This window comes from Caenorhabditis elegans, chromosome V, assembly GCF_000002985.6.
Source record: "Caenorhabditis elegans chromosome V".
Classification (NCBI taxonomy): domain Eukaryota; kingdom Metazoa; phylum Nematoda; class Chromadorea; order Rhabditida; family Rhabditidae; genus Caenorhabditis; species Caenorhabditis elegans.
The window spans coordinates 5807535-5825914 of NC_003283.11; the positions used below are offsets into that span (position 1 = coordinate 5807535).

General features: G+C 33.9%; 1 protein-coding gene and 2 non-coding genes across 3 annotated transcripts; all 3 read right to left on the minus strand.

Annotated features, from left to right (window-relative positions):
- Positions 1 to 4781: 4781 nt before the first annotated feature.
- On the minus strand, positions 4782 to 5603 carry ZC250.4 (uncharacterized protein). The gene is made up of 2 exons (NM_001129600.5): positions 5416 to 5603; positions 4782 to 5361 (listed from the first exon to the last, which is right to left on the minus strand). Exons 1-2 carry the CDS (start codon positions 5561 to 5563, stop codon positions 5198 to 5200), a joined length of 312 nt encoding a protein of 103 aa, NP_001123072.1. The 5' UTR covers positions 5564 to 5603; the 3' UTR covers positions 4782 to 5197.
- A 5614-nt stretch (positions 5604 to 11217) lies between these two features.
- ZC250.8 lies at positions 11218 to 11297 on the minus strand. The gene has a single exon (NR_068798.1). It is a non-coding gene; the product is annotated as an Unclassified non-coding RNA ZC250.8 (non-coding RNA).
- Positions 11298 to 14086: 2789 nt separating this feature from the next.
- Positions 14087 to 14314, minus strand: ZC250.9. Its single transcript, NR_068799.1, has one exon. It is a non-coding gene; the product is annotated as an Unclassified non-coding RNA ZC250.9 (non-coding RNA).
- Positions 14315 to 18380: the final 4066 nt, after the last annotated feature.

Consider the following 18380-nt stretch of genomic DNA (forward strand, 5'->3'; position numbering starts at 1 on the left):
TAAAAATTGGATGATATGAATTTCAATAATTCCAATAAAGGGTTTTTAGACTTGAAAAGTTTATTTTAGACATTATCTAAAATGTTGATTTGTTGGTTCCATTGTTTTGTTGTTGTATAACATTGAACCAAAAAAATCTGCACAACACCTGTTCTGTTATTGGAAATTCGAGAAACATTTTGCGGAACCTGAACCAAGTGTGGCCTGTCTTTCTTAACTTTTGCCAAAGGCTAGCCAACTTCGTCATCAAACCAAAATTTCAAATTAATTACTAATTCAAATTTCTTCTTTAAATTTTTTTTTGGTGAAGCAGTTGTGAATCAGGCGTGTCTATTGACATGAAAAACATTCAATTTTTATAAAATCTGAAACAATTGAAATCTGAAAATTTTCAACAGTTAAGTCTTTCAAACCCTCATAAAATTGACAAAAAAATGAAAAAGATCCGGGGTTTTTTTCTGTTTTTTTCAAAAAAAAAACTTTTTTTTCAAAGAAAAAACCTACTTGTTGTTTGATTTTTCTTCCATTAGCCATATTTTATCTCTTAAAATATTGGTATAACAATTTATTTCACTATTTTCGATCTTTCGAACAACCTACGCACCGCAGATAAGTTGGATGATCTCTTGTGTTTAACGTGCTATTTGGAACCAAAATCTTTAACATTATCTGATAAAAAAGCAATTCTGATTTCATTGAAATAAAACCAAAAAATCAGAGTGTCTGATAATGCATATTGAAGGTGGAGTAGCGCCAGTGTGAATTATTTGCGAATAAATTCAAAATAATGCTCTATTTCCAAATATCACAAATTTTCAGAATTTATCGTCAAAATTCGTAACTCAAATTTTGAAAATTGTGAGGTTTCTCAGAAAATAAGATAATTGTTGCATATCCAAACTAGATTTTCTTTGATAATGTTTCATAGGGAAAACAGTATTTATAATTTTAAAAAAATTTCAAAGAAATTGCAAAGTTTTTTGTTTCATTCTAAAAAAAACTTCTCCCGAATTTTGATTCTTTAAAAATAATAATGATAAAAAAGATTAGCATTTACAATTCTTATAGGGCACAATTTTGTTTCTTAGTCCTTGTAGCATTAAGAGATTGGTTCTAAAGATTATTTCCCTTTTGGCACGACTTCATTTTTGAACTGAATTCCAAAAAAGAAGTAAGCGATTTCCTACGTATGATATTTTAGATCTCAAAAATTATTACATAGTAATACGTTTTTCTGGGAAGCACAAAAGTTCGTTTGTCTTTTTTTAACGAATAGAGAGAAACCGTAAGAAAAACAGAATCAGATTCCAAGTTTACATACATTTTGCCATTTCAGATAATAACGTGACGTACATTTCCTTGTAATACACGATGTTTTCCTGTTCATCACATTAACATTTAACAGAGGAAATAATCAGAATTTCAAGTATTCGTAAAACAACCTACGTACCCCATATAAGTTGGATGATCTTTTGTTTTTAAATGTGCCATGGTAAATCAACAATTTCAACAAATATTGGAATTTAAAAAACCGAAAATAACAGCCAGAACACTTAATTGTGAGAAAACTGCTTCTTACGTCTTAATTTTGGGAACTGAAACAATTCCGAGGTATTTCTTCTGGGAAACACAACAGTGCTTTTGCTTTTTTTTGAAAATATAGAGTAAGAGAAATTTTAAAAAAGGCACAATAAGATATATCAGATGGTGGGCTAGCATTTATCTAGAGCTGGCCGTTCTTTACCCATTCTATGGGGACCCTTGCCACCTTTACATTAATTTAACCATTTTAGTTTAACTATCCAAGTACGTCACGTATTTTTTTGTGACACACATATTTTCCTGTTTTATCAAACATTTGACAGAAGGAATAATATGGTCTAAGCCCTCATTTGAAGCCATTATGAATACCTGGATCGGAATTATGAGTTTTGGAAGCGTCTGCAAAGAATTATTACTAATGATAGGATTTTAATGTAGCGCTAATCAAGGCTTATAATTTCACGTAGTGTGGGATCCGTCTGGAAAATTTTTTACATAGAGCGCTAAATAATGTGTGCATGTCTCTATGTAGTTTGCATGTGTGACGAAAAAACAACCGCCACAATAGTCATTTTAAATTATCAAAATATTTGGCAATATGTCTTTTAGGTGCTAGAATTTTTCGGAAAATCCCATAGCGAATGCATACATACGAGGTCAATGTACACAGTTAATTCGCGATGTGTGCATAATGTCTCACAATCAGTGATTGAGAACCAGTCACACAAAAATGGCCATTTGTGATGCGCACATTGCAGCTGTTTCCGAGTCTTGGTGTTACTGGTGTACACATTAAGCACCCAATTTTGTTGGCATGTGCGGCCACAATGCCTACGTTGCGATTTTCCTGATGAAAATTGTGTAAAAATAAGTCCAAAAGCATATTAAGTTTTGTTCCGAAAGATCACTTGGTTTTCCAATGTTTTTGAACTTTCTCAAATTTATCGAAAATCCTGCCAAAAGCGGTAATATTTTTATTGTAATACGACATTGATATTTATAGTTATTCAAGCAGAGTATGTACTAATTAGATATCTAGGACATTTGTTCCGCTATGAACTTTGGGTTTCAAAAATTCAAGCTTCTTGTGACGACACAGACCCAAATCACATTCAGTTCCAAATGAATGATTTTGGTTTCAAACTCAAAATAACTAAAATTTGATCTAATGTTCAAGCTTCAGTATTGGTTATGAAGTTTACAGAGTATTAACTTATCAAGGTCACATGGTTTCTTAACTAAATAGTTTGTTTGGTTGGTTAAAACAACACATCAGTTCGTTCTCGTGAGCAAAACTTCCGGAAGTTGTTCAATCAGCAGCTTCATGTGGTAATGTCATAATGTTTTGAAATGGTAACTATTCACATGTTGAATGGTTTTTTGCAGAATGATCGAAGGAAATGGAAATAGCAATAAATAAAGAATGAAAAACAATTTCAACTAAAGAATCAGCATTATCCATCAGCATTCCACATTATCACTTTCTTCTGTACCTTCTATGTTAAGATGTTCAAAATAGTGTATCATGTGGAATAGCGGGTCATCTCATTTAATCAGTTAGCCAGATAACAGATAATCTTGGTGTAATCGCGGATTTATTGTTTTTTTTTGCCTCCCGTAGTATTTCATGTTCAGAACAACGCAAACACATGATGATATCATGTCAAAACAGCTGTTCATTAGACATATGAATATCAGAAATTAGAGAGCATTGTTCGGTTTTGAAAAAAAATTCTGAACTTAAAAAATATTGTCTGGAAGAATTCAATAGGCGTTTTGTTAATTCAAAATCTGTCTGCTTTCTTAAACTTTAGCCTGCACTAAGAAGCTTCAAAAAGTTTTCTGGACCTATTGTACAATTTATCAAGAACTTCAATGCATATTAGAAAGCGCATATCACTTTTCAGCTAATAGAGGTAATGCAGTGGTTTCCAAAAGTTTTTACTTTAATGTTTCTGAAAAGGTCTTGTTCATCATGACCATTCTAGAAAATTCTAATTAAAATTGGATTGTAGTGTTCCGTTTTTTTTTGGTGTAATACAGGCACGTAACCTCTAGAACTATAAAAAAGAGTCTGAAAGTATGTTAAGTCCAAATTTAAAACTTTTGTGCACAATTTAATGCAACACAACTTTTCCCAAATCCACACATCTTTCCGTAATTGATGTCATTCTTACGTATATAGGTTAAATTCAAATCATAGAAGCCGCGTTTCAAGACAAGATTAATGCAAAAACACGTCTGATTGTAAATGTTACAATTCAATTTTCAATTTACAGACGTCTTTATTTACGAGAAAATAATATGATCCTTAAAAAAATAATGCAATGATCACAATAATTTGCGTGGGGTTGAAACTTCATTAACAGATGCACCTGTATGTATTATATATATTAAGTTAATAATAATTATGAATTGCGAGAGAAACATCTTCTATTAAATTTGGAACACAAAATCTTTAAGCTTCTTATTGCTTGTTTTTAGTTTGGACTCCAATATGAATGCAACAAGCTGAAGGATTTTTTTTTTGGTTTTGTGCCTGTTTTAATGTAAAACAAGAATAAAAACTATGACATATTAGGAATTTTTGAACTGATCTTTGTTTTAGAAATTTTAGCTGAAACTGTTCCATATTTCGGAGACATGCAGTATTTGCACGAATGGCCTGAATTCGAACTAGAAAACAACAATTTATAATTGTCAGCATGACGTGTCACAAAAATTTTAAGTTCAAACTTTATGTTTACAGAAAAGACCGTGCACTGAAATAGTTTCAAACCTTCAGACTTATTTTTTTAGTTAGCAATTTTTATTAAAATTAAAAAGAACAGAGATATGAGCAGCCAAAGTTGTAAAATGGGGTGCAGCAGTAATAGAGTAAACACGGTTTTTAGCTATATTTTTCAGTTGATTTCGTACATTCTTTAATATTCCCAAACATGAATCTTGTTCACGCAAATAGAACAATCTATTATACATAGAACTCAATTTGTAGCTTAACTTCTAAAGCTTTTCTTAGCTTCTTTTTCAAGCCTTATGTAAGCGGATATTCCCGTTTTTCTTTTGATACCACAGAAAGTACTTAAATATGTGCTACACTTTTCAATGTTTTTTCTACAACCAATTGTACAATTAATACAATTAGTTAAAGGCTCATCGTTGCCGGTTTTCCTGTGACGATTTCCTGTGCCATTTTCTGTCCTGTTTCTCATAAAAATATCAAAAACATTTGTAAATTTAAAACAACTGATTTATTATAATTATTAGTGTTGCCACTGATTGGCTGCTACGACCAAAATTACGGTAGAATTCGAAATGCACAAAATAAGACCGAGAGACAATTCAATTGGGGGAGAACAATGAAGTTGTGAATGTAAAAAACGTGAGAAGCCAAGTGTGAGATCAGTGGCAAAGTTTCAAAATTGAGATCGACAGGATTTTAAGAGAAGTTTTGAAAGCGAGTAAAATAAGGAGAGACTAGCTCAGTCAAAACAACATGGGTAAATAGATGGGGGAAGAAAAAAGAATAAATATTTGAAACGAAGAGAGTATGATGATGATGGTAGGAAGAATCTACCAACTGATCGTTTGATGGAAACGTTCCTAGCAAACACGTGTCAAGAAGAATATGAAGAATGTTGAAGAGTTGTTGAAATCATTGTGTGATGACAAGTGAGCCCATTAAAGAGGATAATGAGCTCAATGCGTTCATGGATCCTACAGTACTCCTCAAAGGCTTTGATGTCTTTGTCAAGTTGTGGTGTCGGATCGAAGCTTGTTTGACTGCATTTTTGAGACATGTTGTTCGGAGAGAATCAACTGAAAAATTACCAATAAAAAAATGATACGAAAATGGTGAAATATTGAACTTACCAATTAAACTGTCAGTTTTCATCAAAAATGTTGTGGGCTCTATGAGCTGAGGTGTGTGCACAGCGTGCCCGAATATTGGGGGCAACTGGCAAATTTGCGATTTGTAGAAGTCAGCATCTACAGTAGGAAGTGGGAATTCTGGAATCATGGCTTCCCAATTAGTAGGCGGGAAGATAGTCTTTTAGTGAAGATGTGTCAAATGAGAACTGACTGATAAGCAATGTCGGTTTTATATAAAGAAGGCGGTCTTAGAATGATAACGGCGAAAGGGGGTGGAGCCAAGAAGTAGGGAGGGAGAATGATGACCTAGTAGAGGAAGCCAACAGTGTTCAAGGCACCGCCTTAGACAATTTCGAAATCTTTTTGCAAAAAAGTAGTCGGACCCCTAGGCTTGTTCTACGTCACTTTTGTTCCCACAGCGAGGACAAATATTTGTGTAGTGGGAGGTCTTTGTCACAGCTGATATGATGCAAATTTTTGTGATTTTGGTCTGATCTTTTGTGACTGGGGTGACAGTCATCGTCTTTAAGTGCATAGTTTGAAAACGTGAACATTTGTAGTCTACGTGTTCTTTCAACTATTGAAAAGGGTTCACTTATCCTCTGTCGGTAAAAAGTGAAAAAAGAATGGGGGTTGGGTGGAATGTGGAATCAGGGTAATAAGAGAAAAATGATAAGATTTATTGGTATATTTTGTTCGATCAGAAGACGTAGCCCGTTTCCGGGGATACTGTATGTAGACCTACATTTTTGATTCTAAAATTATTTCACTATTTTCATGCTGACTTGTGTCACTTTTCCGTGCCAGAAAGATATGCGCTAAATTTAAGAAAACAAAACTAAATTTTTTAAAGAAAATCTCAGCTACTTAAATTCAAATTTTCTTGAAAACTTGCTAAGATTTACAAAATGCATTTGAGTGTACTGCTGTTACAAGTTGCCCATTTTAAAAGTTACTATGGTTGGGCAAAATTTGGCAAAAATGCGCAATGAAAAACTACCAAAGTTTGGGAAAAGGTTGCTAAATATTACAAAAAAAAAGTTGCGGAACACCAAAGATGGTTGCAAGGTTGGGCCGAATTGCCAAGATATCTTGGTTTTTTCAAAAATATTTTTAGATAATTCATCAAAAAAATTATAGAACAAGAAATTTCGAATGTTTTGTCAGTTGAAAATTTTTTATAAGAGCAAAGGTTAACGAGATAAAGCTCTGGAGATTGTTCGCTGAGTTGCTGTCACAGTTGAGCCAAGAAATTGTCACAAGTACATCAAAACATGAGCTATTTAGTCGAATAGAAGATGACTTGTTTCGTCACTAATATGTTTGAGTCAGTTGGCGAGTTTAGTAGAGATTTAGATACAGTCCCCTAAAATCACATGATCCATACAACTACTGTAAATCCGTAGATCACCTGATCTGAAAAGAATGACAATTTCTGAAAGTCCATTAAGTATTTCAAGAATGTCGATTCTATTTTCAGTCTTAACTATCTATTTAAGTCAACTACTCCACCCTGATCAAGTGTCAGGCAATGTGGCGAACTAGATTACAGAGTCTAGATCAACGTCAATTGACGCAATACTTTTTAAAAACAAAATTCCATTATTATATGTACTCAGAGTTGATTCGCCAAAATCTTGCACCACGTGATCAGATCAATCTTTTCTCAAATTTTTCAAATTGGAAAATGACTTGGAACGGTTGATTGTTATTCATTCTTTGTGGCCAAACGTGGCCGTCGCAAACAAGTGAAGTCAGATCAAAACTCAAGAGAATCAATCACGTTTTGATCACTATTTAGCTGATCTATAGGTCATGGGGAGCTTTAAGAATTTTCAGTGAGTGACGAGGTTTGTTATTCTCTGCAAACGACACAAACCAACCACTCCTATAAATGTTTTTTCGTTAAAAATAAAGCAACTCCTTCTTCTAACTCGCTCACTTACAAAAATTGATAAGAGAAAATCAGCTGGTTAGTACGTTTCAAGGTCGCCAAAACAACAACACAAGACTCTATATCAGGAGGCGGGAGAGTGTTTACCCTGTTTCCTTTCTTTTTCCTTGGAAACGACGAGATATTCAAAGATCTTGCAATTATGATGCACGTGCCCAGGCACAAGTAGAAGAGAAGATGAAATTGTTGATAAAGATACTGTTAAAAATAGACCATCCGGTTATTTTTTGGTTCCAAATTCTAAACAATGTCCTAATTGGGACCAGCTGATTCTGGCCAAAGTTAACTTTTGTTTTGATTTCTCTGTATTTTTTTTCTTGTGAGGGTTTCTTCATGTTTGGGAAAGAGATGTTCGGAATCGGATGGGAGCTTCTAAGTTGGTTTTAGAAATATCCAAAACAGTTTATCTATGACCGAGGCAAACATAACTTGCAGAAACGAATTTCTCTGCTTCAAAAACTGTTGTTTTCAAGCGAACGAGAGCTCAACTTCAGATTACCTACGGGTATATATAAAAATAACACGAGAAAAATTATAGTTCCCTATTTCTTTTAGGTACTAATCTAGATTTAATTCTAGATTATTTATTTTTCAGTAAGTAAGTAATGGAACATTGAGACCAAAGTATTAGAAATTTCAGGAAAAAAAAACGTAATCCAGATTAATGACAAAAGTCGAATACGTGCTCAACCTACCGTTTAGCGTTCATTTCTAGCTATAATTTCGCTGGTAAAATATTTTTTAAAAAATTGGTTCAGAATTTGGGAAAACTTAAACAACCGTAAGGCAAGACTTGGGTTGCGCTCAATATTACCTTTTTTTACGGACAAAAGTTATGCTAGAAGTTTAAGTCAAATTCTTGGTAAAAATGTTGGACTCATCCCTTATGTGATTTCATTTATCAGAAAAGTCCAAAAAAAAGGAATTATTGGTTGTGAGCAGTTCATCGAAGTTGTCGACTGCAACATTTTTTTTTAGAGTTCGGGATACTTCAAATTAGTCAGTTCTAATAGAATTGTACATGATGTTTCTAAAAAGTACAATTAATTATGTGTTTTTCTAATTCAAACTTTCCTTTTGACCTTTTCTGTGACTTATAGCTCTTGTGATTAAAAATTTGCGTAATTTTTTCTGTAACATCAAAAAACCGCGATCTACTTGGATTTAAGGTCAGTCACAAAATAATGAAAAACACATGACAACACAGAATCAGAAAACACGAAAACTTGATCTGCTACGTCAAATAGTTCTCGTCCATGTTCCTACACTGTTGCTACAGATGACTCTCTGTGTTTTGCAATTCTTCGACTGAAAACCCGGAAACTATATTGTTTTGTTGTTGATACATTCTAATGGGTGTTCGATTAGCAGGTTAATCTTGACAACGACGTATCTAATCATTCACAAAAAAGTCTGCCAACAAAATGCATCTGAAGCTGTAAAAGTTTGATCTCTGACCGAATGACCGGTCGCATTCAAGCTAGACTAATTGAGTAGATGTGCTGAGAGGATACAATGCTATGTTTTTATAATGTACATAGAAGAGGAAGAAACAATGACGTAGAATTCATTAATGACAGATCATTTATCAAAAAATAAACATCCGTAACAGAGACGCAGAGATCACAATTTATGTGTTTCCAATTAAAAAATCGAACGCTCAAAGACAAAATCTCGACACGACACGTTGTGAAATGTGACATGATATCACAATGTTACAGATGGTAGGAATTAAAACCCAAAGAATACGGAATTCGTCTCACAATTTCAAACTCTTTTTCCGGAATGATAACACTCTTTGAATTCTTCGCCAACTGTCATAATCCTCTTATTGCTTCTATTCTACCCGCACTGTGACGCTGAAACTTATTCATACATACGAACTTATGAAAGTTGTAATAATGGGTGTGACATCAGTAGATGTGTATTTTGTGGTGGTGGGGAACAGTTTGTTTTATGATTGATCTTCCGGTCGATGCTATTTCTGGATGGCCTTCAGAGTAAAAACGTGGGTGGCACCAGAGAATGTGGATTTCGTAAAAGTTGTAAAAGTGTTGTAGATAGTGTGTAATTTATTGTCTCGCAATGACGATTGACTCATCCAAGATCAAAATGTGATTAGATATTTTGAAATTTTTGAATTACAACTGTGAAATAGGGAATGTAATTTTTTTTTTAATTCAGAGACTGTTCTCTTAAAAATAATAAATGCGTCTAAGAAATGTCTCAACCTTCTTGGTATTTTTTATTCTCATATCAAAATGTGTCTACCCACCCAGTGCAACTTAATGATTTTAATTTTTATAATTCAGAACATTGAAATATTTAAATTGCTCTGACATCTGGTAAAACAAAGAACTGAATATGTTTTTCTTTTATTCCCAACTAAACTGATGTCCGAATGTTCTCATTCAAAACATTATCCTACAATTGCATTCGAAATAATATCTACGACTGTGCGCAGATAAGAGCTTTCAGATCTCTTGTTATGATTGATAAAGTGTTTTGCTCGAAGCTTCTTCCGCTTTTTGCCTGATCACTGGAATTACTGTACGGTTCTGAAACAGTACTCTCACAAATGCTATTTTGAAATAAACTGACTTTGTTGAACGATTGTTACTTGTCATATAAATAAGTCTGGATGATGAAACCGGAAGATTTCAAAAAAAGCGGGGTGGTTTCAATTATCATGGTCACTGATCAATGCCAACGGATGTCTAGTGGTAAATCTTTAACGATCAGTAGAGATTTGTGTACGTGTTTTCAATTCATAAACGGATCATTGATTGTCAGAACACCTAAATTTTTCATTTCAACGTCATAACAAAAAATGAGTTCATGTTGTTCGAATGATAGTTCAGAAAAAATAGTTCCGGTAGAGGGAACTTTAAGTTTTTGAAGCTGGTTAAAAATTCATTGAAAAATCAAAATGCTGCGTATTCCACTGTTAGTTCTACAGTATAAAAATCGTTCTGTAGATGCAACTCAATTCATTAAAAAAATAAAATTATCCTTGTTTGTATAAAATACCTTCTAGTGTTTCAAAAACCTTGTATAATTGTTCACCGAAAGCGGCAACCTTAACTTTTGTAAGTTTTGGACGTGCTATATGTTTTCCAGAGATCTGAGACTTGGAAGGACTCCAGAAGAACATATGTTCCCAAGTATTTCAGAGATCTAACTACTCGCCAAATTGATTGCCCGTGTTGGTATAAGCATAAAAACTTTCCTCCGCAAATCTGTATTACAAAAAGCATACATGACGGAAATACCAGATTTCATAATCAGATGATCCTATATTCATTCTCAATGAGCATTGTCGGATCTCTGTCTACCAGCATATCTTCGAAGATCACGGAGTGTTTTTGAAATTGGTTAAATGGATCACTGATTTACAGAAATTCTGACTTCTCAGACACAGTCACCACAGTGGTCAGCTCAAAGTTTTTGGAAGAGAAAAAACGCTTACTGGCTTCGGATTGTAGCTTGGTTTTGGTTTTTCAGAATATTCCGAGGGAATTCTATTGCTAATCATTCACTAAATTGAAATAAAGTAAAGAAGAGAACTGCTTAATTCATTGAATGCTTGGCATTCCGTAGTTTAAGTTGTTCAAGTTGACCCTTGACTCATCACACATCAACCATTTTTATTGTCACACAAAATTGGGTTTGGAATGCCAAAGTGAACACTTGACACTTTTTCTCGAGAAGTTTTACACAGCGTCGTGTCATTCCTCGCCAATTAAATTAATCAAGCCTTTTGTGGCGCTTCTGAAGATTGAATTCAATTGTAAGATTATTTGGGTGGGGTCATCAAAACTGTAAGATGATGTAGAAAAGTGTTAGAAGAAGCATGTGACTACACAGAAGCTGTTATTCTTTCTATGGCCACTTACGCCACCCTTGCCGTCACACTGTTGCCTATTTCGGTTTGTAAATTAACAAAAGTGTTAGGGAGACCACAAAGTGCCGGATCAGAGGAAATCTTCTGCACATCTAAAACACAGAATAAGCTTGAAAACATACAGAAAAATGCACATGACTCCATTCATAGTGGGAATTAAAACGAGATTTGGTTGTTATTGCTGAGGCAGCTTGGATAAATGCGAACGTTTCAAACACCGTAATGCTTTCTTCCCGAACTCGTCACATAAGTCTTTTAGTCACGAGCAGAAGGAAATTACTGATGTTTGAGTAATCATTAGATGAGTGAACGTGTGAAGAATAGGAAATGTTCCTGTTATTCGGTTTTTCTGGATTGAAAGAAGAAAACATATTTTGATAAATGGCATAGGTGATATGTACTAATGAAAAAGTGTACATTATTGAACGTGTAAAGTTGGGGGGAGATACTCAAAAACTATTCGAACGTCCAATAATTAGGAGAGCTACTAGACAAATGGCGTACATTTTCTGTAGCAGTTTGCCTACTTTCTGCCGAACGTCGCAGTTACTCAATCGCCTCGCCTTGGAAAGTTGCGACGATGTGCCGAGTAGGCCAATTATAAAATAGTTGAAAAAGCTTAGGCAATTCAACTGCTCAGATTATATTGAGGATTAACTTTTGCCCAAAGTACCGGAAATATTTTCCTAGGCTCTATCAGTTTTGAATTTTCTCTACATGTAATTGAAATATCTAACGAACTTTAAATAATTTCCGTTTTTTTCCCCCAGATAAATTTATAACCACGTTGCAGATAATAAACCAGTTTGTAAACCAACTTTCCCATCTTTCCCACACCTTTCCATTTCCTTCTATCTTCTCAGAAAAACTATTAAAATCGTATTTTAAAAGACCAACCGGCTACACCCATAGACAGAACGAAAGTATTTAAGTTTTGAATGGATTGGTATGAAAATTGGAGCTTACGAAATTGTAGCTGCTGTACTCAAACCAAGTCAGAAGAAAGAGTTCTAGCCTAAATGGTCTACAATTATGTTTTGTTTAGACTCTTAATTTGTAGCATCTTATAAACGGATGTTAGCCCTTCTGACGGATTAGTAAGGACGATTACAATGTTTTAGTGGTGTCTCGTCTTCATAGAGCACAGTTTGATAATGAAAAATTACGACAAGGGAGTCAATACAGTGGCTACCGTATACACTTTTTCCAGTATTTACCCAGGAATAGAATGCGGAATTTCTCCGAATTGACGTTAATGGAAGCCAATAATGGGTGCAAAGTTGACTTGAAAATGGTGATAAGGATGATTCTATTGCGGTTTTACGACCTGGTTTTATATGTTTCGCCACGAAAAATTTGGCGAAATATTACTGGGGAAACGGGACTTAACAATTCGATCGGCATGCTCTCAATAAGTATTATGAGTGGCGAGAACGTGTTCTATGATCCAGTACAAACAAAATGAAGACCAAGAGTTTAATGTAGTTTGATATCAAAACGTGGACTATGGCTGGCTACGAAAGACGAAAATTATTAAAAATTCAAAGTCTTTTTGAGAGAGTGTTCCTGAGGTTCTGCCAGAAGTAAGGAACAACAGTTCCGGTTCCCGGTTAGCTTGTAGTCATAGGAAACATGAATACAGTTTTACAAAACGAAACTTCCAGAAACTATTATGTCATTCTACGTAGGCATCGGAGGAGTTCGCAAAGTAAAAAAAAAAGTCATCGGAAGTGATGATGACATCATCAACAATAACAGTACTGGGAGTGGCACGTAGACATACCGACGCCAGAATTACCTCGACGCCAGTGACGATTAGACTGAAGTTATCAAACTTTCAGCATAGTTAAACAACTTAAATGATGCAACAGTGAGCATGTCGTCACCGGTTTTCCGGGTGGTGGTTTCTTCACGTTGCATATTCTCATCGTTTGAGTCAATTACGCAAACACTCTACCTTCACTCTACCTGATTTCGAGGAAAGAAGTGTTGCAAATTTAAATGAAAATCAAACAACGTGACGGTTGGACTTTTATCTTCCGGTAGCCTGTAGCAGTGTGAAAATGTTTGATTGTTATTTGACAGAGAACTGTTTCATTTTGGGGGGTTTTTGAAAACTCGAAGTTTGGAACTTGGTGGCTTGATTTTTTGAAAATCAACCTTAATGAGAAAAGTGTAATCCATATTTTCTCGATTAGTCTTGCATCCTTCGAAAATTAGTGTTAAAATTAGTGTCGTTATGTTTGATACTTGGCCCACAATAGGGTAACTTTAGTAAGTAATTTTTTTTCGCGAAATAAAACCAAAAAATGTCTGATCGAGTTGTTTAAATTTTTTTCAATTTTAAATAAAAAGCTTCCAGAACATTAAAAAACCTGCTTCTAGAAACATTTTTCGATTAACGAAAATAAGTGCACCGAACAACTTTCAGACCGAAGTGTAAGATATTGAAAGTGGAGCTTTGCCGCTTAAAATTTTGCAGTGGCAAATTCTTAGCGAGTACTTTCAAATCTCGTTTTGATATCTAAAAGTACAATTTAAACTTTCCAAAAACGTTTTTTATTCTACGTGGCACTGAACATGCATCCGTAGGTTTTGAATGTTTTGTGTGTGGTACAGTCAAAAAATCTCTGTATTTTTTTGGATAAAGGTCTGAATTTATCTCTCGAACGCCGGTATAACATTGCCAGACAACATCAATTTTATTTTCTTTTCAGTGACCCTTGATTCTCAAAATTGACCTGTTCAGCAAATTTGATACAGAAATGCGGTAACAGTGTAATATGAATTAATGGCTTTTAGCATCAAGATCTATGTATCTGAAAAAAGCAATAAATCTTGACGCAGCCTTGACACTTTGACTCATTACTTTCATTTTGTATGTAATAAAAAAGCAAACAGTTCGACTTTAACCTCAATCGCCCCACCCGAAAACGATGAGAAAAAGATGAAATAAATTCACGCCACTCCTCAATTGTTCTATGAATTCGTGGTAAAGTTCATAGTGGAGGGCCTCTCTTATTCACGAATTTTTTCAATATTCTTGATAAGAAATTTGAAACTTGGTGATAAGAAGCGTAGGCGACAGACGCTGAGCTATCAAACTTCTGGAAAACGACGTTTTTCGTAGAAATCATTGAGGGTTTAACGCAGTTTGCATACTGATAGAGACACTGTCTATGAGTTCATATCGTTTCAATGAAATTTTTTTTTCGAGTGATAAACGAGTACACATTGGTCAATGATATGTGACGAGATTGGGGAAGTAGAATTCAAACAAAAATGATGAAGACACAAGAATTGTGTTTAAAAATTAGAGGGGCTATAACTTTCAAAGCTGAAAACATTGCAAGATTTGAATTTTGAATTTAGAAATTAGTAACCAACTTCTTATAAAACAATTTTCCGGGAAACATATGTTCTAGGTGAAGTTTGGCCGAACTTAAATGAAGAAGTTTGTGTACGAATATTTGAAGTAAATAGGTCATTACAACAAAATGAAAACATTTTGTACAACTAAATAAACCATTGTATTGTATTGCCTAACAGAAGTTTTTCCACGTCATGGTTTTAGGATGTTTTGTGAACCTGGGAATAACTTTAGATTTTTTTTGGAAATAAAATTTCGTAGAAAAAATCGAAAAGATAGATGTGGGTGAAAAAAGTCTCACTATCAGTTTTATTTTAATATTGAAAAAATTACATTAAAAAAATACCAAAAATTCCCAGATGTTCCAGAATGTTTGAAAGCATCTAAAATCTGCAAAATCCACGTTTGAAGCTGAAATATTTTCAGGTCTACTTTTTTTTAGCTCAAGGTGCTCCTCTGCTGCTGAAGTTTTACAGGGGCCTATTTTAGACGTCATCTTTCAACTAACGTATGTAGGTTTAATTCAAAAGTGCAAGTGTGAGCTAGAAGAGTGTGCTAGAAGAGAGCTTTACTTTTACCGTCATATTTTTTTTGATAGCAAAATTGAAGATGTTCATTACTTCCTGTTTACCTAGATATTAAAAATATGGTTGAACAATTTTTCGTTAGGTTCGTTGATATTTTCCGTCTTACTATATTCAAAGCTATGTATAACTCACTGGTTATCCGATTACTCCCATTTCAAATTATCTTCTACTCTTGCAAAAGCGGGTTAGAAAAGGTAAACACCATGAAAAAAAACGAACATCCGTCATTGAAGACTAGGAGAAAAAATAAACAAGTTTGGGTGTTTTCTTCATATTTCTTCAATTAGTCACTTATATCTTCCGGGTACTGTATCCTTCCCATCAACCAGACAAAAGAGGATTCCCCCGAAACGTGAAGAAAGTGATATTATTGCGAAACTCGATGATAAGAAGTTTAGTGCGAGGGGGTAGCTAGAGAAAGCATGATAAAACTAATTGAAAATGTGTTTTGTGGTTAGTGAACGAAAGCTACTGTCAGTGATGATGATATGTGAGAATTTTGTGACCGCTGAACTTGGACATCTGTGACGGAAATTGTGGTGAGATATGAATTGAGAGAAAAAAGATATAAACTACGTTATATGACACAAAAAACGAAAATTGAGGAATTTAGACCACGTTTTTTGGTCAGAGGGATCGAACTACATATTCAATTTATATTAGTTTTGTACCCCACTACTTCACTTTGAAAGGCTCTATCTCGGTTCATTTCAAAGATACCAATAAATAATAAACTACAATACGATAGAAAAGACGTTGCAAATATTTTTTCAATTGACAATTTTTTAATAGGACAAACGACTACAGAGATATAATCTGTTAGAGTTGAACCACTACTAGATACAATCCGGTAGTTCCGTTCCATGGGTAAGTGGTTTATTGAGTTCTGAGAAAATTAACTTTTCTTAAGTTTTTTGAAAACGTACAGCTATGTTTGAAAACAATGTACAACAATTTGTCAGTAAAACACTACAGATTCAGGAAAACTGCAAGAAATTTTTAATTTTTTTTGCAATATTTTTACAACACAAAAATATAATATTTCAAAATTAACAAGAAAACATTCAGAACGTATTCGAATAAATTTTTATTTTAAAACTAGTTGTACACCTGTCGTTCGTATAGCTGATTTTTTAATTCGCACTGTAAAATTCTACTGGTTTTAAATGAAACTAGAATAATCACGATCGTATTTTTTCAAGTGTTTTTTTCCATGCGCAGATGAGCTCCATACGAAGAATTTCTAATATTTCACAGTTGGGCTACATTTCATGTTTTCATAATTTGAAATCCATACATTATTTTCAGCTATTTAGTTAGGTGGCTTAGAGTACAATTTTGTAAAATTTACCAATCTGAAAGACCATTGTTCCTATGAAAATAGCAATTGATTTAAAGTAAACTCACCAGACAAGCTTTCCAAAAGTGACTAGGTGCATAAATAGAAAAAAACGACTGAAAGCTATATCGCACATATGGGCTACTCTAGACTTTATAGTATTTGATAGCACTCCAGAAAATTGCTTAGTTCATCGTTTAGCCATTAAACCTACAAACTGGTAGCCAAACTATTATTCTACCATATATTTGATTTAACGTTTATAGTATAATGCGGTTTAGATTATTAACATTTTTGGCAAGATTGGAAGATTTCCTTACGTTCGAGAAATCAAATTTTGCAAGATCAAAAGCATATTAAATAGTAATTTTCAAAAAAAAAATGCCACACAATCTATCTCAAAAGGACATTCAACACTTCTCTGACCGCTCATTGACTTCTCATTTGAAAATTCACGTAATTTGTAATTTTTCGTTTAAACCAAACTCCATGAAACTGCTCTCTTATTCAATATCAAAACAAAAACGCGCCTTTCTCTGATAATCTGATATGAAATCAGGGGGGTGTCGTTGAAACGCTTATCACGGAGACATTAGAACAAAAAAAAAAGAAACCGAAAAATGAGGGGTACTGTAATATGTTATGGTTTTGTTGTTTTGTTATCTTCCATAATTCCATGAGACAAAGGGTGGAGAGGTTCACGTGAATCCCAGCATCTCGGATTATCTGGTTTCCGGCAGTTGAACTTTTGAAAAAAAATAACTGAATCAAAAGTTTATGTTTACTTATTGACTGGACATTTTTGGGTTGGAGATACATTAAAATTTGACAACTTTGAGTAAAAAACGATGACACATGCCTGAAAATGATGTTGGTTATATTTCCTTTGTACAATTTGTTTTTGGGAACTTGGGGATCTTGCTTTAAAATATTCAGAATTAGTCGATTTCTGTAAAAGCCAAATTACCAAATTTGTGGTAAGTTGACAGATATATCATTTTAAAGTTTGGACATTTGAGTACTCTATTATGTCAACACAAAATTCTGAGAATGCGTATTTCACAACATATTTGAAAGTATCTCATAGCGAAAACTACAGTAACACTTTAACTGATTACTGTAGCTCTTATGGCGATTTACGGGCTCTATTTCAAATGCCTTGTGCAATACGCATTCTCAAAATTCTGTGTTCCCGTAATATCACTGTTTTCGAACATTATTTTCCAAATTACACTTTTACAATTTTGTAGAAAATCTAGCAGTTTGAGAAATTTTTTCAGAAGTTAAGATATAATTTCTAGAAGCTTATAATAGGGCGAATCTAAAGCGTTATACTGTTAATTCGAAATATTAAATGTTATTCAATCATTTAAAATTGCCACGTTTTCAGAAGGTCAAGGTAAATTTGTTTATCCTTGATTTAAACATTATGAACATTTTATTTCTTTTAAATTATTTTTAACTCGCATAAACACGTGTTTTGAACTTCTAGATCTTTTTCTTCACTGCCGTGCATCGATTTGAATCATTTTCCGCTTTTGCGCTTTCAAGGGAGGTCCATTTATGCGAATGGGTCTCGCCGCGCTAAGTGCATTGATTTTAAAATGTTGTGTGTGCGTCTTAACGTTTACTGTCCCGTTCTTTTTTTTTTAGCTTTTTCCCTGTTTTCTAAGGTTTTCCTAGTTTCTGAAAAGAATTTGTATATCTTTGTATAAGAATTTGTATATACATGCTGATTCAATTAAAAATTAGTAAAGTTCCGAAGAAGAAACCTATTTTCGGGAGCTATGCAGGTGCGCTCCATTGCCAGC

Coding starts and splice junctions, on each gene's coding strand:
- ZC250.4 (NM_001129600.5), bottom strand. CDS start 5,563: ATGATTCCAGAATTCCCACTTCCTACTGTAGATGCTGACTTCTACAAA. Junction 5,362..5,415: donor GAAAACTGACAGTTTAATTG/GTAAGTTCAATA, acceptor GTAATTTTTCAG/TTGATTCTCTCCGAACAACA.